The following is a 20,041-nucleotide window of genomic DNA, read 5'->3' as shown; positions in this document are numbered from 1 at the left end:
AAATACCTAGGTAAAAATATATTATATAATATATAATATAGAAGGTATTACATAAATGAGAGGATAGAGTTTTCAAGTAAGAGTATTATAAAATATGGCTAAGGTGACTTTTGTGATAAATAGAGCAAAGTAAAATAATTTTTGTGTAACAAAAGAAAGAAAAGTGACTTTTGAGTAATGAACACAAAGTTGAATATTTTTTACGTAACAGAAAGAAGAAAAGTGACTTTTGCGTAATGAACATAAAGTTGAATGATCACTCATCAAATTTATTCAAAATGGCAACACTTCATCCGGTGCAACAAATTTACAAAAATTAAAATAGAGGAATTATTTAATATGCTCTAGAATCTTAATTTTATCTCCTCTTCCAAACAAAAGTCACTCTCTTAACAGTATTTTCTTATAAACTAGAAACTTCTTTTATGTGCTTAGACCCACTTTTAAAACAGAATATATTTTGTCATTCAAATTTAAACCTGCAATGTCTAAAACGTAAGATGATCAACATTAATCAATTAAAATGTATAATGGGAAACAATATACATATGCATTATGTGGCTTGAGTGTTGATGCACTTGTTATTTACAGTGATAATACGTCGTGCCTATTGAATACAAGTAATAAATGAATATAATCACAAATTCAACATTCAGTAACAATCTTGACTAATTTCAGAGATTAAATACATCTTGTACTAAATAAGACCTTTAATGGTATTTGAAGGACTTATTGCCATGGGGTTAATTTAGAGTTACCTCGAAAAAAAAATTGTTGTTATTAATACTCATTAAGAATGCAATCAGGAAAAAGAAAAAATGCCATGGGTGTTTAGTGTTTACACTATCAACAAATGTATAACATGTCTATTAGCAACAAAAAAAAATGTATAACATGTATGTATTATTTGAATATTTTATTTAATCATGATTAATATATTATTATTTTATTAAATCGTTTAAGTCGATATATTTTATTGTAAAATAAGTTTTACCCTCAACACACCTATTTGAATTACCAAACAAAACAAAAGGATGTCAAAAGTAATTTTTTGTTTTAAAAAACAAACTCGCATCACAAAAGAAAAAAAAATCTTGGTAGTTTAAAGTTGTTTACAATTCCTCCACTAAGATGGCCAAAAGAATCGACTTATGAGAGAGTTGTCTTCCTCTAATCTGAATCTTATGAAAAGTTTTAATATTTTTTCTATCAATGGAGGAGATGATTATTTTTTTGATAACTTTATACTTACAATCTACCGGCAATACTTATTTCATCAAGTTTGTTGCTGGAGTGGGAATCAAATAAACTTAGTTGTGAGTTAGAATGCATTTTTTTAATTCATTTTAATTATTATTGAGATGGATAGTGCTTTTCTTTAACAGATAGGGAAATGTTTTTGGGTGCTCGATGTTAGTGGTGGCAACCTCGTGGGCAAGAAGGGGATATTAGGATTAGAAATTGACTTTTAATCGTAAGGTAAATTCTAGATTCGCGTTTTTATATAAAATTATACTAATAAATATAGTAGATGTAACTTCAAAAAAAGAATAACGTGGCAACCTCGTGGGCAAGAAGGGGATATTAGGATTAGAAATTGACTTTTAATCGTAAGGTAAATTCTAGATTCGCGTTTTTATATAAAATTATACTAATAAATATAGTAGATGTAACTTCAAAAAAAGAATAACGTATCTGCCTCTCGCCCGCCTCTCGCTGTTGTTGTTTGATCAAGAAGAAAATCCAAAAAGGAACTCGAATTTTGGTCAATCGCTCGAGAATTAAATTTTACTATAATTTTATTAGCTCTTGAGATATTATTATAAAACGTATTTGTGATCTGTTTTTAGTAGGATATTTAAAAGAAATACATAGTAGATTGTCTAGATTCCATCAATTTACCAAAACAATAATTTGCTTTTTCAATCTAAATATATTAAAATCATGGACGAGTCAAGCCGTCCACCAGATTTTACTTTTAAATTTCTCAGTTGTGAGACACTGGAGTCAAAATGTTGTCCAATCTTTGGTCTATTAGCTTCCAAAAATTACAGGCTCTCTGAGACAGCTCACGAATTCTCTTTTACAGCCAAATTTGACGAAAAAACAAAATAGAGATCATTCATTCTTTTAGAACCACATTGCCTGTTTTACCGGATTCAGTTCACCAAAAAAAGTCTGAAAGTGAACAACTCTTGAAATAATGTTGTTGATCAAATCAGAGTTTTTAACTAAATATTTCAATGCATTGTGACAACAACAAAAAAAATGAAAACAAAATAAAGAACTCGAACTAAGCCCAGCCCCTTTTGGTTATTTATTATTCATATAAAGAAGCAGCCAACAGGGATTTGGCAGGAGGTTGCAGTGCAACAGCACCTCTCTCTGGTCTCGAATACTTCTTGTAAATCACTTTCAGCTTGTGTTCTGGAGCCTCCATGTGATAGCTTACCAGCAACTTTGCACAACCCCTGTGTTACAAAACAAGTACAAATATATATGTATAAATAATATAATTGAAACAAGAGAAGAAAATGGCCAAGTTTTGTGTTACTCACAGTAGCTGAGACTCTGAGAAACCAGTATGCAATTTTAGTGTGTCGTTCCAAAACGGAGTGCAATTCAGTGTGTGTTGAGCAACATAGACTGCTGAGGCAGCAATCATCGATGGGCAGTAGATATTTGTTGCATAATTCATTAACCCCAATTCAGCCAGGAAATAAACCATGTTTTCTATCTGTGTAAAATCGAATATCTTTGGTTAGTTTCATAGCAAACAATTGCAAGAATTCAAGACAGTGACACACTCACTTGTGCATTAGAAACAGCAGCTTTGATAAAGCGAACGAGGAACACATAAGGTGTTGGAACTGTTAAGTACCACTCCAATTGGCCAAGAATCCTTTTCTCCATTCCCAACACCTGCTCATGACTGTAAGCTTTATCTGAGATGCACACAAAGTCATTCACCTGAAAGTAGATAAAGTATTTGGTTGTTAGCAACTTTGAAAATGGGAAAAGTAACTTGCCATAATTAGACTTAAGTGACTGAGAATGTTACCTCAGGAGCCCAGATTTCTTCATATTTAGAGGCAATGAGCATAGCACTCATGCCTACTAACTGCAATTCCCTCCTTGATGTAGTTGTGACCGCGAGATAACGATCGACGATATTGATTGTGAGGTAAAGAGTCTCTTGACTAAGCTCAAATTTGTGATGCACTTCAATCAACCAATCAATCAGAATAGCTCTCATTCTTTCAGTTATCTCAGGCTGTGAATCCATGTAATCATGAATTCTGCTCTCATTCTAGTGTAACACAAAAAGACAGTAACTATATTTAGTTTAATCAAGATTTGTGAACAAGAAACAAAATGCAAATTAAAAAGGAGGAACACAACAATATACCTCAGCTATCTTATAAAAATTGTAAATATCCTCAACATATTCCACCACAGCCAACTCATTATTCACATCAACAGCATCAATGTCCACAATCTGGACCTTTGGTTTATGACTCAGTCCACAAGCAGCCTTTGAAAAACATAAGATAAATCAGACAACAAAATAGAGAAATATGACCGAATATAATTGTTCCAGAATTAAACAAAAAATTCCCACCTTGCTCCTAGCAGTGAGAGTTGAAGTAAGAGTTGCTTTCTTTAGTGAAGAGTCATCACCAGCCTTCTTCTTTTGCTTATTTTCCTTCACTTGTTCTTCAGTACCAGGACTAATTTCAATCACATCAGGCTTTGGTTTTACAGCAACTTTCTTATGAGCTGGTTTTTTGGCTGCAGCTTTAACCGCTAGAGCTCCTTTAGCAACGATCGGTGCATCCCCATTAACCACCAAAGATTTCTACAAATGAATAAAAGATCAACAACCCCTTTTTTATTAGTATAACTGTTTGATAAAACTTGATGAAAATACTAAGAGAAAATATGATTTTCAAGTCATAATAAATTAAACCTTTTGGTTTTCAGCTGCTGCTTGTGCATTAGCGAGCAATTGTGCACAAAAGCTCCTTGTTATGGGGCGTTGAGGAAGTGGCTTTCCCTCGACGCCACGAACAGTTACCACATTATTCCCAATATCACCAAGCGCCTTTCGGTTTCTACCTTGTGCTGCTGCTGCCATATTCTTCTGTTTTAGTGCCCCGGGTACTGCCTCACCTGACCGATGTACAAATCTTGGATTTAGTATTAACATTGCAAGAGTTGTTTTTATGTCATAGATACTAACTAGCTTCACAAATACTAAAAGAAGTGGCAAAGGATAACTGTTAAATTGTTGAAAGAACCATTTCTATGACCAAAGCTTTAAAGACTTTCTCCCAATATATAGGTCCGTGCTTTTTTTTTAATCAGGTTTTTCACAAATACCCTGCAAAATGTAGAAATAATACACCGGAGAGAGGGGTATAGAGAAACATTGTTTTGTGAAACCTGGTAAAATCCAATTTAGTTTCAGTAATATCTCTGATTAATATGCCAAAAGATCTATAAAATTAATTCATTTATTTAATATCTATTAAGAGAAAGGTGAATTCTTCAAATAAATTATATGCGAAATTCACATTATTACAATCCTTATATTCAATCTACTTCAAGTGGATAAACATTAGATCGAGATATTCTGTGAAGTAGACTGCAGATAGTTTAATTAGTTCAAACACTCTCTAAACACCAACCCATCTTTTTCAATGTCCAACTTTACTTTAGGTGAATGGCAAAAAAGACAAAGACAAGCACAAAATACTCAGGATCGGTAGTAAAAAACCCTTAAGAAAGTGAGTATAATCTTTGATCAAATTTGACAAGAAACCCCAAAAGGAATTAACAAAAGATGAGTAAAGAAAGAAAAAAGAAGAACCCAGTATTCTAACCTATATTCTGCTGTTGAAGAACGTTTCTTGAAGCCATTACAGAGAAAATATCTCTCGTTGAAATTTCCAAATCTTGGTTCCTTCCCCTTCTCTCCCCCTTACCCTCTCTCTGAAAAGCCTCTGAGAAACTATAGATTTTGGTACAATGAAGAAGACCCCTTTTTGAAGCTGCAGAATCGGCGCTACAGTTCTAACGGTCGTATTATTTTTTTTTTTGAAATAGTAGCCGTTAGATGAGAGAGAGCAGATCTGACGGTGTTAATTGTGTTTCCCTATATTCCACCAAAAACTAGCCGTTAGGTTTATTATACTAAGGAATTTCGTACTGAGTATATTAATTTTACTCGATAAGGTCATTAATACTGCTACAGTTGGAAAGTCTATGACAGTGTATTGTACACTAAATTTCAAGTACTTGTAGGAAATGATTTTTACACTACCTTAATAAAAATTCACTTTGGATGCCAAAAAAAATTCCTAAACTTTTTTTACATAAAAAGAAGATCCAACAGTAAACTTTTATATTTTTTTTTATTACATCAGAGGAGGGGAGAGGGGAAAAGGTAGTAGTTGACTCGTATATTGCTAATTTCTTAGGACTAGTGTATGTTGGAGATATTGATGGTAATGAACCCAGCTAGACAATGGTTACGTGAAAGTGTTAAGATTCAAGCCCGTGCATCTAATTCCAATAAAATTCTCTTCGTCATTGAATTTTCTTTTATGTTAGACTAACAATGGATTCGTTATTACATGTAAAAGTGAGTAAAAAATTTATGCGGTGCTCAGTTTTATGCCATTCATTGAATTTGTATTTACTTTTTTAAAATAAATAAATAAATAATTGATACCTAATTTTATTCTGGGGCACTATGTTGATGCCCACAGGTATAAATAAACAGGGCACATCCCTCCTCAGTAGGGTGCTCGTCTCACCTGTTGTTTGTAGCACTCCACTTCTCTGAAGTTGTTATACAGGAGTCGATAGGTACTATTGTATATACTTCTAGCATTTTGAATATGACGGGGTTCTGTCCCAATCTATTTATGTATTATAGCACTTTTAGATACTTGTAGACTAGGTTCAATATGTATACGTTTTGTTATGGCCTTGTTGGCCCTCTTGTTAGTTGACGGTACTCTCCTTGAGGCCTTGTCTGCCTTAGTTATATGTATGTACTGTGTTGAGACTCTTATGACTGCAAGTTATTGTACATTCTTGTCTTGTTAAAGTTATTTGCAGGCCTTGTCGGCCCAGGTTCCATGTCGGTTATAGGTACTATAATTGGTTCGCTTACGCCTTCGTGTGCCGGGTGTCGGTCACCCCTCCCCAAGGTTGGAGTGTGACAAACTGGATAACTTTATTATTCTCCTCTTCTTCGTTGTTGCTTTCTTATTCTTATTCTTATTCTTCTTCTTAGTTGCAACATAATCTTGTTAAATTTATTGTTGTTTTAATAATTTGATGATTGAGGTTTGTTCTTTATGATTTAAAAGTTATATTTTAAATTTGAGCTCATTTGGAGTAGATTTGGGCATTGAATCGTGCGTTGGATTATTAAAATTTGAAAAATAATTTTATGCTTTAGAAATTAAGATTCGAAATTCGAAGTTGCATTAAAGAGATTGAACTACTTAAGATTGGAATTTTTAGAGTTGCATTTGAAAGATAGAAGAAATTCATATTTAATTTTTAAAGTTGCATCGAAGAGATTGAACTATTTAATATTTGAATTTCTAAAATTGCATTAAATATAGAAGAGCTTTATATTTGAGTTTGTACTTTTCATTATTTGATTTCGAAGTTAAAACGGAAGGACAACTATTACTTGCAAATTGCAAAAGCGTAAAACATTGCAATTTGCTTTTGCAATTTGCAACCATTCCAAAAGAACTGGCCCGTCAAGAGAAATGAAGCCTCTTTTGCTTCTAGCCCAGTTCTTCTTATTCAATCGGAATACGGATGAGGAAATGGCACAAGGTGACAACACATTACAAAAATTAGCAATTTTTAGTTTTATATTAGGTTTGGCAAAGATAGCCCAAAACAAATGACATTATATAGCCAAATCCTAAAAAAATTACTCTCTTATATATTCTCTCTCAAACAATCGGCCCCAAACCGTCTGCTTTCCCCCCTCTTCGCCGCTCACTTCTCTTCTTGTTCATTGCTTCCCCCCCCCCCCCCCCTCCCCCTTTATCTCCTTATATTTCTTCTTCTATCTCTTTTCTTTCGCTCTCATAGTTTAGTAAAAATTCTTGTAAATTATGCAAAAAAATCAGTGGGATGAAAATGTTAGGTTTATCTCCCATCAGAGAAAATCAGAAGCAAAATCTAAGAGAGAAAATATGTTTTAACTTTATTTTACTTCTCTCTTCTTTTTTGGTTCGATTGAACGAGTGGGTGTGATTAAGGGTGCTTATCGGGCGGATAATTACGCTTAACGGTTCAGCTTATCGGTTATTGGATTATAAATATAGTAATCCGCTAGCCATCCAATAAGACAACGGGCGAATTGGCATCCGATTGACAATTATTGGGCGGTTTATCGGCTAAACCAAATAGAATTTTTTTGAACAATCAATACCAATCAGCCAAATGCATAGTTCAAACTGTCTCTATTAGTTGTGGTAACTTTTCCTCGTTAGAAGCCAAAAACGACTACCAATACCATTAGCTACAGACAAATGACAGTTCTATTGAGAATTAGAAGGGATTTTGCCATTTAGGTTTTAATAGTACTTTATATACATAGTGGTAAAGTATAAATATATAAATTCTTAACAGATTAACAGTTTATCCGATAAGAAAATTGAATAATCCGTTCCCAAACTGTTAAGACGTTAATTATAAAATCTCAATCCGTTCACCATCAATTATCCCGATAATCCGATACCAATAAGCCATCGGTTCCGTTTGGTTAACAGTTTCGGTTCAGTTTTTAACAGCCCTAAGTGTGATTGAAATTTGTTGAAAATATCTAAACGAGGCTATATACAAAATTTGAGCAAGATTAGAAGTGATTTACACTGGTTTCAGGTAAAAAATCAGACCTAAAAATCCAACTGCGACATATTTATATCACATTGTATATCGTGTACATCAGTGTATATCATACATAGATTTTTAAGGACGTCTGTATATATCACTTTGTATATCGTGTATACAACATAATTTGTTTAGGACACCCGTGTATATCACATTGTATATCGTATATATAACACAAATTTGCATGGATATACACAGATACATATGATATACATGATATATACATGAGATACAATAGGGGATACACATGTGGAGTCGTCTTGAACTTGAGTTTTCAATTTGAAATGTGTTATACAAAGAAGGAAAATAAAATTTTAATATACCTTTTTGATATACACATTATTGTTATGTTATACAATATGATATACAAATAATATAATTATTATTGTGTTATATATATTTGGATATACAGATAAAAAAACTAAAAAAATAATTAAAAAATATTTGGGAGTTTTTTCGGATACTACTGAAGGAAATGAAACCTAATTTCTAGGATGATGGTATCTATGAGAGATGAGAGAGGATTTTAAATATTTTTTGCTATTTTTAAGGAAAATAATTTTGATATGGCTTATTTTTAGGATGGTGGTTGAACCATTAGAAGAGAGAGAATAACTTTAGGCTACCATATGTCAAATGCTAAAATGTTGGCTTTTTTATGCGAGGGAAATTTTCAAAAACTATTACTGTTTAGTGGTTATTAACGTCCTATAGCTACCATATACATAATTACTTCCTATAGCTATTATTAAGTTGTTACGGTAGTGTATTCGTTGTATTCGCGTTGTTGTATTCAGCAAAAAATTCCTAAAAATCAGGACAATCCAGCTATACGCGTATGCATTCACATATATTCGCGCCATATATTCATGAATACAACAACAAAAAGCGCCTAAAATCAGGGCAGTCCAGCTGTACGCGTATGTATTCACATGTATTCGCGCTGCTATATTCATGAATACAGCAACAAAAAGGGCCTAAAATCAGGGCTGTCCAGCTGTACGCACATGTATTCACATGTATTCGCGTCATGTAGTCATGAATATAGTAACGACAATCACCTTACAAATAGGTATGTCCAGCTGTCTAATAATAGAAATAATATCAATTAGCGTGATACACTCCTAATATAACTCAACAAAATCAATTCTAACATGCCTCATTATCAAATCAATTAACTAGAATGATTTTTCAGTTGTATATAACTTTTGTATTTAGTGTGTTTTAATTTATTTTTTTTAACTGCTGCATTCATTAGATTTAATGTTTGTATTTACTGTATTCGCTATTTTATATACAGTATATTTAAATGTATTTATATTAACAGTATTTTAGTTATTCCTAATACATGTTATTACTGTTGTATTCAGTATATTCCATTGGTTGTATTCATTGTATTTCTATTTGTATTCATTGTATTTTACTGTATTTCACTGTATTTTAAAATTAAATACATTCACTGTTTATATTTTGTTCTATTTTAATGTTTGTATTCAATGTATTTCAATGTTTATATCTTGTATCCGTGCATGATGCATGGATTCAGATGATTCGGCTGTATTGAAAAAATACAAACCTTCAAAATATATAAATACAAGCAAAAAAAATATATTTATGCAAAATCACGCTTGCCGACAACCCGAGCTCAGGCTGCGAGTTCGAGCCTCAATTTCGACATGTAGTTTAATATATATTATTTCCGGACTTCTGCTTTTTTTTAAAAAGCAGTGCTCCGAACAAAACCAGTGAAGTAGTACGGCTTTTTGTGCCTTTCATCTACAAAAGTTAACCCAAATAGGTTATTATAAATATATTTCAAAAAGTGTAAATCCGTTGAGCCGAGTTGTCGTAATATATTTGCATTATATATTTTATTAATATATTTTGAATTATTTTTAAAAATATAATATTATTAAAATAATTTATTCACATATTTACCGTTTCAATATCCACGCCGCTTGTGAAAAATATTGGTTAAGCATCTGCTCGTTTGAATCTGTCACTGAATACTTCCCAAACTTGCTTCCAATTTCACTTTTCTTCCCACTGGTGGTTGTGAGTTGTGACATCCAGATCTGTACTTTAATTAGGTGAAGCAATATTCTCAATCATTCAACTTAATTATTATTTAAGTGCAATTGAGTGGGAAGCAAGCTTTAAGCTTAAGAGAGATACTGGTTCAAGACGAATGATCACCTTCAAAGAAAAAAACTTCACAAGTACTTTTTCTTATTAAGAAAAACACAAATATTAATAGTATGTTTGGTCAAGTTTTTTATTTGGCAAAATATGTTTTTTTCTGAAGTTAAAAGTATTTGACCAAGCTTTTAGAAGTAAAAAAAATATTTTTGAATAGAAGCAGAAACAGTTTTTGAGAAGCAGAAAAAGAGCCTGTTTGGATCAGCTGATTGTAAATAGCTGATAAGTTTGAAGCATTGAAAGTCATTTTTAGGTGCTGAAATTGATATTTTAAATAAGTATTTACGTGTTTGGATAAACGTGTTGAAAGCCTGAAACTGATAATAAACAATTGATGTGTTTGGTAGAAAAGTGCTGATAAGTTATTCTTTTATTAAAATGACTAGAATACCCTTAAAAACTTTATAAAAGATTATAAATTAAAAAATTTCTTTGTAAAGAAAAGGACAAACAACGAATATGGAATGAAGAGAAAGTTAAAAAATTTATTTTGGAAAAAATATTTTGCAAATTAAAAAATATTATTAAGGATTAAATAGTAAAAGTCTTGATCAAACTAAAAGTACTTATAAGCTGAAAAGTCATAAGTTAGAGGTGATTAACTTATGACTTATGGCTGATTTTAGATTATAAGCACTTTTGATGTTTACCAAACGGGTAGATAAGTCAAAAAAGTACTTATAAACCAGTTTGACCAGCTTATAAGCTTAGCCAAACACCCTCAAAATAGCTTCTCGTCAAAAACACTTTTCAGAAAAATACGTTTAAAAGCATTTTTTAAAAATTTGATCAAACACTAATTACTGATCAAACATATTTTTTAAATTAATAAACTAAATACAAATTGATTCTCATCAAAAATATTTTTTTGCAAAGTATTTAAAAAAAATATTTTTTAAAGTAAACTAATTTTAGAAGTTTGGCCATTTTTACACACAAGAATGAAATTATTTTCAATGATTTTTCGTAAATTTTATCTTCACTCGAGAGCCTCCAGACATTGACTTTGGCTTCATATGAAATTCAAAGATCTAAGTCCTAAGATATGATATACCAACAAAAGCAGTGCTTATCTTAATGTTCTACTTATGAATCTTCTCGCCAAGAATTTATGGTATCTCTTTGGAGAAGAAAGGCTTCTAAAGATATTTTGGGAAAAATTATAATATGATTAGCATTTGACAAGTACTTCTGCAACAAGGATTAATTCAAATAAGAAATAGATTAATCCTGTATAACGAAGAATTAAACTAGTCAAGGTTAACTACAATGCAACATGAAGATATTAAATAAATGAATATATGATACGTATTTATATAAAAGGACAGTATATTGTACAAAACATCTTATGTTCATGTAATGTACGGGAAAGAGCCGTACTCCAAAGAGTATGGAGTAAATAGCTTATCCTAATGCAAACACTAATGATTACTTTTACGATTCAAACCAGTAAATTATAAGTTATACGAATACAATTTTACTGTTGCTCAAAGTTTTCTATTTCTATCTCAATTTTATTTGATGATTTTAGCAAATTACTAATTTGATGTAAAAATTGAGTAATTATATTATATTATACTTCACATATACCATCTCCAAAAGATATGAGCAAATGTGAGTGATACAAGGACCAAGGCACACCACATGGCAGCAACATAATTTCATGTGACCTCTTTGTTGTACTTGTACTCATTTGTCTCTTTCCTAAATCCCATGTTCCCCTCACTCATTACTGGCTCGTGAATATATGACCAATAGAGATGTAACAAGTTACAGAATCCATCTCTCCATATATTACTTTCCTAATTCTCTTTTTTAACTTATCATGTGAAAGAAACAAAGTGATTTCATAGACATAACTATACAAAAAATTTCAATTTGTGCCTCACACAACTGATAATAAGGTCATTTGGTAGCCGGTTAGAGATGAATTATTCATATATTTAAATTAGGATAACTTTATTTATTGTTTAGTTAAAAAAAGGGGAAAAAATAATCTCCACATAGAAACTAGCATAAGTTATACAATATTTGATTATTTTTTCCTCTTTTCCACATAAAATGTAGCATTGCTAATATAATATTTGGTTCATGTTTTTCTTTTTCGCTTTATGTAAGGTAGAAAGTGGAATAACTTATACATATATTAGTAATACTTGTATTAAAACATAAAATAACAAAAATACCCTTTATTCAAACTTGTATTTTTTTGTTTAAAAATAGGCAAAATACATAAGAAGCCACCTCACATATACCCCAAATCCTTGTTACACACTTTTTAAGAACGAATATCATATTACACATGCAACCTTTTAAAATTGTGTCTAGTACACACTACTTGTGCTAGATGGCACGCGTGTGTTTAACAAAAAAAATTGAGCGCATGAAACCTATACATTATCAGTCCAAATCCTTATATAAGCACACGTGTCTAAATCTTATTTTTTTCTCCTTATTTTTCTTAATTTATTAGTTAAAAGAAAAGAAAAGAAAATGTCCAGGCCCTTCTTCCCCATTTGGAGCCCTTGTCATCCTGGGAATCCGGCGACAACCACAACTCCCTTTTCTCTCCCCACACCTCCCATCGGCCATCTTCCCCCCCCCCCCCCCCTTTCTTTTATCTCCTTTAAGTAGATCTCGGCCATAACTCGTAACGCCAGCGATGACCTCAAGCAATGCAGAGACCTCTAGGTCGTTGCTTTCACTGTTAGATCATGGCCGACAAGGTCAATCTTCTTCGGCTGGATAGAGCTCTCTCATATCTTTCCGGTAAATTGGTAGTTCTTCGTTCAAATATAGTCTTGTTTGGTTAAAAAATACAAACGATGGCGACCTCCATTTTCCGGCCACTATTACAGTGGCAACACCCATCGGTAAAAATGGTGTTTCCATAGCAAACAAAACAAACAAAACTTAAAAAATAAAAAAATGGTGATAAATTTTTAGAGCAAGGAGAAATAGTGATAAAGAAGAACAAAGATGAGGAAGAAAGTGGTCTTCAAAGAAAGAGAAGAATGGAAGTATGGTAGTGTCTCTAGTTTTCTCGTGAAAGAGAAAGACCCGAGGAAATAGAAACTAGTCAAGAGAAATTTAAGTATTTTTTTTAAATTATTAACACGCGTCACAATGTTATTGGTGCGTAACATTACACATATTCTGAAAAATTAGTCAAGAAAAAAGTAGTGTGTAATAGACACAATTTTGAAAGATTGGGTGTGTAATATGATATTCGTTCTCAGAAAGTGTGTAACAGAGATTTGGGTATAGGTGAGGTGGCTACCTATGTATTTTGCCTTTAAAAATATATATTTAAACTATACTAATAATTTTAATAAAATAAAGTAAGCTAATAATAAATAACACTCACATTACATTTATATTACTAATCCTTATATAACTATCGCATAACTAATCCCCGCATAACTAATCTCAACATAACTCAACCTTGCATAACTTATCCTTGCATAACTAATACATGCATAACTAATCCTTCATTATTTATTCCTGCATAACTAATATATATATATATATATATATATATATATATATATATATATATATATATATATAAAACTAATACCTGCATAACTAATACTTGCATAACTCTAACCGGCAACCAAACGACACCTAGTTGTATGAGGCATCTTTTTTGTTTCGTAATTTTGTGGTCCCAGATGTGTAAGATATGGGTGCACAAATGTGTGTGAGGCACACCGTAAAATCACTCACAATAATTAAAGTAGAATATTATGAAACTAAGACGAAATTGCTTTATTGATATGATAAATATGTAGATCTCCTAAATCCCCGTAATGAAAGGGATGCATGCATTTTTACTATTTAATGGGGTTTTTGAAAATTAATGAAGCATTACATATTCATTTGATATACCATCTTAAATTTTTTGTTATTAGAACTTTTCATTTACGCATCAAAAGGCAAATATATATTTTAGTTTTTTTTAACTCGTATTCTATGTATATTATATATATATATATTAAAACAATAAGTAATATCATTTATAATATGTGTAATTGGTACTTCTATTTATCACCTAATCCCTATAAGGTAAGGTTTCAAAAACAAAAAAAACAAAAAAAAGACATGACACCGACTTCGGTAAGATTGTTAGACAGCTGGGGAGGTCATTCAAGTCATTTCACAAAGGACATAATCGTCACTAAAATATCTCCAACTAATAGTTTACATTAAAATCAAATCTCACCATTTTAGATCTCATCATAACCGTCTGTTTCTTCATCAAGGGCCCAGAAGTAATAGGAGGGAAAAGATTACAGCCGTTGATCTTTTCCCCCTCTTCAATATAAACTTCTTCATAGGCTTCACTTCTTCGCACCCACTCGCTTCACTCTCCAACTACTCTCTCGATCAATTTTCAGATTTCTTCAGTTGCCTTCCCGATTTTAAAGGTAAATTTTCTGTTTATTTATCGCAGATCTGTGATTTTTGAATTGCATTTAGTATAATTTTCATGATTCTTACTGTGATTAATGATTGTTTGTCTCATTTTGCTTGTCTACTTCTTAAAAAATCATCCGCATTTCAATTATTATTTAGATCGATAGGGTTTTATTGTTTTTTTTGGTTCATTCATTTATTTTGAGTTATTTATGCAATATGTTGTACTTCAATTGATAGATCGAGTGAACTTTCTATGTTTAATCACTGATTTTTGAATTGCATTTATAATTTTTGATAATTTTTTCTGTGATTAATGATTTTCTATCTCATTTTCCTTCTCCACTTTGTATAAATCTTCCGCATATGATAAATTTTCTAGATCGATAGAGATTTACTGTTGTTTTGTTCATTTCATTGATTTTGATTCGTCAATATTTCGTACTTGAAATTTTAGATTGAATGAACTTTCTATGTTTTACTGATTTATAGATCTGAGAATTTATTGTTACCTCGCATGTATTAGAGTTGCAGTAGTTTCGCATATATAATCTACTATGACTAGTCGATTTAATGAGATCTAAGGAAAATATGCTTTGCATAGATAGAATGTTAGTTTGGATCAACAGTTGTTAATGATATTAATGCTATTGAAATGCACAAATCGACTCAAATACTAAGCATTATCTAGTGAAATTAGGTAAATGTTGTGGTGATCAACTTTCTTCTCTTTAAAATTTCGTGAAAATATGACTTTAATACTTTGTATAGTGGATTTTGATATGTGTGTGGAAGTGAACTTATAACATCTTGGTTAATTTCAGAAAAAATGAGAGAAATCCTGCACATTCAAGGTGGACAATGTGGAAACCAGATCGGATCAAAGTTCTGGGAAGTTGTCTGTGATGAACATGGAATTGATCCTACTGGACGCTATGTTGGAACCTCAGATCTGCAGTTGGAACGTGTTAATGTGTATTACAATGAAGCGTCATGTGGGAGATTTGTTCCACGTGCAGTTCTCATGGATCTTGAGCCTGGCACGATGGACAGTGTGAGGACTGGTCCTTATGGCCAGATTTTTAGGCCTGATAACTTTGTTTTCGGTCAATCTGGTGCTGGAAACAATTGGGCCAAGGGACATTACACTGAGGGTGCTGAGCTTATTGATTCTGTTCTAGATGTTGTCAGGAAGGAGGCTGAGAATTGTGACTGTCTTCAAGGTAACAATCATGGATTTGAGTAGTTTTTCTTAGGATCCTTAGTATGCAATGTAATCGAGCTTAATTTGGGTAATATTCTGGTTACCTTTTTGCAGGATTCCAAGTGTGCCACTCACTTGGTGGAGGAACAGGTTCTGGAATGGGCACCTTGCTGATCTCAAAGATCAGGGAGGAATACCCTGATCGCATGATGCTCACATTCTCTGTGTTCCCATCACCAAAGGTTTCAGATACGGTGGTTGAGCCATATAATGCTACCCTTTCAGTGCATCAGCTTGTTGAAAATGCTGATGAGTGTATGGTGCTTGACAATGAAGCTTTATATGACATCTGTTTCAGGACTCTCAAGCTTACCACACCCAGCTGTGAGTATATGTTTTCCAAATTGACAACTTTACTTTTTGTCTCTGTGCTCCGATTATCTTTTTTCAATCATTATCAATGTATAGATTGACTCTCTAGCTTATGGGTTTTTTCAACCTTCTTAAACTGGTGAAATATGTGGCCTTCAAAGACAAGACCTGGTTTCAAGTGGCTTCACTAAATGTATTCTTTAGATGGACCGTTAGCTAATCTCTAGGTATTCCGAAGTTGGTGTTAAATGGTTCTACGAGTAATCAATGATTCATGTTGTAGTAGGACACACTTATTTGAGTGAAGACTATTGTAATTTCAAAGAACCCTAGATTTCCTTGACCCGTGGTCCTGGGGTGGGGGACAGATCATTTGTTATGGGTTATGGTCCCTGCTATTTGATTCATCAATCACCCTCTATAATAAGGTAGGTAAGCTGGTGATTTGGTCATTTTCCTATTGTCTATATATTGTTGTTTCAGTTACTTTTGATCTGTAACGAACAAGCCTAATCAGATACAAACATGAAATGTATTTTCACCAACAAACATGTGTGTGCATCATTAAGTCAAAATTTTTAGCCTTGATTTATGCTGCATGGTTATGGTAATTGATAAATATATGAATTGGGATTTATCTTCTGTTGTAGTTTAGATCCTTTCCTGGCTCATAACTGTTCTTGTGCTGTTTGTTTTCAATTTATTGTAATGTTATGGTAGTCAATATAGTTTGCACAAGCTGGCCCGGACCAAGATTAACAAAAAGTTATGGATGGTAGTCAATATGGTTATGGAGCATTAATTAGCTCCCCTATCAGTTAGTCCCTATTATTACTTCAACCATCACACATAAAGTCATAGTGGAATACAATCAAAATTAAACTGCTCTAGCATTTGGATGTTCGCGTGTTTCTTTTACTTTTTCCCAACCTTTCAGTGATTTTGTTGGTATTTGCTCATCTTGTCTTACACTTGCTAAATGTGCTTAACATTATGTTGCAGTTGGAGATTTGAACCACTTGATTTCTGCTACAATGAGTGGGGTTACTTGCTGCCTTAGGTTCCCGGGTCAATTGAACTCTGATCTTCGGAAGCTTGCTGTTAACCTGATCCCTTTCCCTCGTTTACACTTCTTCATGGTTGGGTTTGCTCCTCTCACTTCTCGTGGTTCACAGCAATACCGTGCATTAACAGTCCCGGAGCTGACTCAGCAAATGTGGGATGCCAAGAACATGATGTGTGCTGCTGATCCACGTCATGGTCGTTACCTCACTGCCTCAGCCATGTTCAGGGGTAAAATGAGCACTAAGGAAGTCGATGAGCAGATGATTAATGTTCAGAACAAGAACTCTTCTTACTTCGTTGAATGGATTCCAAACAATGTAAAATCCAGTGTCTGTGACATCCCACCCAGAGGTCTCTCAATGGCATCCACCTTCATTGGAAACTCAACTTCCATTCAGGAAATGTTTAGGAGGGTGAGCGAGCAGTTTACTGCTATGTTCAGGAGAAAGGCTTTCTTGCATTGGTACACAGGGGAAGGAATGGACGAAATGGAGTTCACAGAAGCTGAAAGCAACATGAACGACCTTGTGTCCGAGTATCAGCAATATCAGGATGCCACTGCTGATGACGAAGGTGAATACGAGGAGGAGGAAGAGTACGATCATGAAGGCAACTGAAGAAAGACAGATTATTATATGTGGTGTAATATGTTTCTGATCGCCCAGAGATATATAAGCAGTTTTTTTCTTGTATGTTGCATCTTTGCGTACACTTTGCTGTGAAGTCCAGCTAGTTTTGGGCTTACGTAGTTTATCAGGAGTGAATGCTGGAGAGTGAGGAGCGTGGGTTTCAAGTTGTAATACTGCTATCTGTTTCTGCTTAAATATTTGTTATCTTTTTCTTTTTGTGGTTAATATTCTCCATTATGCCATTACAAGGTTAGTACCTTTCAGCCATACTTGTTGTGATTAGTTTATTTCTATCTTCCCGTTCATATTTGTTTTCGATCTAGAATTTCTCAAAATGTCAAGATTGTTTCGTTATTTGGTTGGCTTGTCAACCAAGTGGCTTATGTTATTTATTATTTTAGTACTGATAATTGGTATAAGTTGCATTATTGAGGGTCAGGTGCTCTCTGTCCCCTTGCCAGGTGAAGTGCTAACACGGTTTTGGTGCTTATTAACTGCATTGCGTGCTTCAACATGTGCTTGACGATAACATTCCATGTGCAGTCAGCTATATATATATTCGTCTCATGGTTTTGGTGCTTATTAACTGCATTGCGAGCTTCAACATGTGCTTGACGATAACATTCCATGTGCAGTCAGCTATATATATACGTCTCATGTAGAGCCATATTATGCTGTTCCTACCTTACTTTGTTCAAGTTGTTTGTCATTGTCATTGCTATTGTTATGTTTCATGTAGAGCCATATTGTGCTGTTCCCACCTTTTTGCACATTGGTTGTCATAGTCATAGCAAAACTTGTGGAACCCAACCATTTTGTCTCCTCACATTCAAATTATTTGTTTTGTGTTAGCATCGAAGTTAGCAGTCCGGACATCATTGTTATAAATATTTGTTTTGCGGAGGTGTAGGTTGGTGAGGTGAAGGCACTCTAGTTTAGGTATTTTATTTAGTTATCTCAAAGTAGCATGGTTTTGAAGTTAGTAATTGTAAACATGCTCAGCTATATTTCTTCTCTTTGTCAATCATGCTTTTGGTTCAGACACCTGACCACTTAGTTATTATAAAATAGTAAGCATTTAAGTTTCAGAATTCAGTTGTTTCACTACCTCGCTATGACTCTGTTAGCTTTTTATCATTTTTGAATAATCAAACAAAATGTGCACCTGATTTTTTGTCAGATTCTGCGAGAGACAAAGAGTTAGGACTTAGGACAATATTCCTTCAGAGTGGGAAGATTCTATTTAGTTCTAAGTGAACCAAAAAGTAATTCCGGTGATTTTAGAATGCTATGAATTGCTCCAGTTTGGTAAGAAAATAGTTTAAGACCCTCTTAGAAGATTTTGCAAGTTATCCCCTTTTTTTGACTAATTCGAGCCAGCATATCAAATGGTGGAATCAACCATTTGCTTATAATCACTACTATTACTATTATTATTATTATTATTATTATTATAATAATAAATAATCATGTCATTAATTTTCCACATCAATATTGGTTATCACTGCATTTTTTGATAATTGATATGATCTCCTCAATTGGTGGAAAAAGACCACAAGAGTTGTGGTGGAGTGGTAAGTACTCCTTCATCCTTAACCAGATGTCTCGGGTTCGAGTCCCTGGGTATGGAGTCGCCTTTGTTAGGGAGCGCTTTACCCCAAATGTGAGACTTCCCGGCACGAATCCGGATTTAGTCGGGGCCCCAATGTAAATACCGGATACTGAGTGAGAAACCAAAAAAAACAAAGAAAAAGACGTAGCGCCCAACTGCCTATTGTCTGTCGGCAAAAAAAACATTAATGATTCGAAGAGTATGATGAAGTTTCTGTCTCAACTCTGAACTCTCGAGTGAAATCAAATTTCTTTTTTGTTTTGTTTTATGATCTAAGATTTCTACTCCCACCATTTCAATTCATGTGACCTATTTATTTTGTTCGTTAAAAAAAAAACAATCTCATTCTAAATTTAGAAATAATTTAACTTAAAATTCTAATTATATCTTTAATGAAAAGTTTTTATAGCTACACAAATACTCTGACTTGTTTAATACCACAAATTTCAAAAGAATTATAATCACACAAATATTATAATTTGGACCACAAGTTTTAAAAAAATTTATTTTGTTTTTACATTGCATATTCAGTCAAATAGGTTCACGTATATTGGAACGGATTAAACATTTATTACTAGTATTGGAAGTACATAACAACGACTTGTA

General features: G+C 33.0%; 2 protein-coding genes across 2 annotated transcripts; one reads left to right on the top strand and one right to left on the bottom strand.

Moving 5' to 3' along the window:
• Positions 1–2,015: 2,015 nt before the first annotated feature.
• Positions 2,016–5,046, bottom strand: LOC104086011 (G2/mitotic-specific cyclin S13-7-like). The gene is made up of 8 exons (XM_009590145.4): positions 4,887–5,046; positions 3,971–4,173; positions 3,623–3,859; positions 3,410–3,535; positions 3,062–3,310; positions 2,812–2,970; positions 2,559–2,737; positions 2,016–2,471 (listed from the first exon to the last, which is right to left on the bottom strand). The coding sequence occupies exons 1-8, from the start codon at positions 4,921–4,923 to the stop codon at positions 2,321–2,323; spliced, it is 1,341 nt and encodes a 446-aa protein (XP_009588440.1). The 5' UTR covers positions 4,924–5,046; the 3' UTR covers positions 2,016–2,320.
• A 9,362-nt stretch (positions 5,047–14,408) lies between these two features.
• Positions 14,409–18,090, top strand: LOC104086012 (tubulin beta-1 chain). The gene is made up of 4 exons (XM_009590146.4): positions 14,409–14,564; positions 15,378–15,776; positions 15,872–16,141; positions 17,132–18,090. Exons 2-4 carry the CDS (start codon positions 15,383–15,385, stop codon positions 17,809–17,811), a joined length of 1,344 nt encoding a protein of 447 aa, XP_009588441.1. The 5' UTR covers positions 14,409–14,564; positions 15,378–15,382; the 3' UTR covers positions 17,812–18,090.
• The last annotated feature ends 1,951 nt before the right edge of the window (positions 18,091–20,041 follow it).

The sequence above is a fragment of the Nicotiana tomentosiformis genome, chromosome 2 (assembly GCF_000390325.3).
Source record: "Nicotiana tomentosiformis chromosome 2, ASM39032v3, whole genome shotgun sequence".
Classification (NCBI taxonomy): Eukaryota; Viridiplantae; Streptophyta; class Magnoliopsida; order Solanales; family Solanaceae; genus Nicotiana; species Nicotiana tomentosiformis.
Note: the sequence above shows the minus strand (reverse complement) of the source record. Positions and strands in the feature narration are given on the sequence as shown.

Bases quoted from the DNA above. Each gene is read 5' to 3' on its own strand.
- LOC104086011 (XM_009590145.4), bottom strand. From the start codon at position 4,923: ATGGCTTCAAGAAACGTTCTTCAACAGCAGAATATAG. The intron at 4,174-4,886 runs GTTAGAATACTG...TACATCGGTCAG, and splicing joins TCTTCAACAGCAGAATATAG to GTGAGGCAGTACCCGGGGCA. The intron at 3,860-3,970 runs GTTTAATTTATT...ATTCATTTGTAG, and splicing joins CAGCAGCTGAAAACCAAAAG to AAATCTTTGGTGGTTAATGG.
- LOC104086012 (XM_009590146.4), top strand. From the start codon at position 15,383: ATGAGAGAAATCCTGCACATTCAAGGTGGACAATGTGGAAACCAGATC. The intron at 15,777-15,871 runs GTAACAATCATG...ACCTTTTTGCAG, and splicing joins GAATTGTGACTGTCTTCAAG to GATTCCAAGTGTGCCACTCA. The intron at 16,142-17,131 runs GTGAGTATATGT...ATTATGTTGCAG, and splicing joins CAAGCTTACCACACCCAGCT to TTGGAGATTTGAACCACTTG.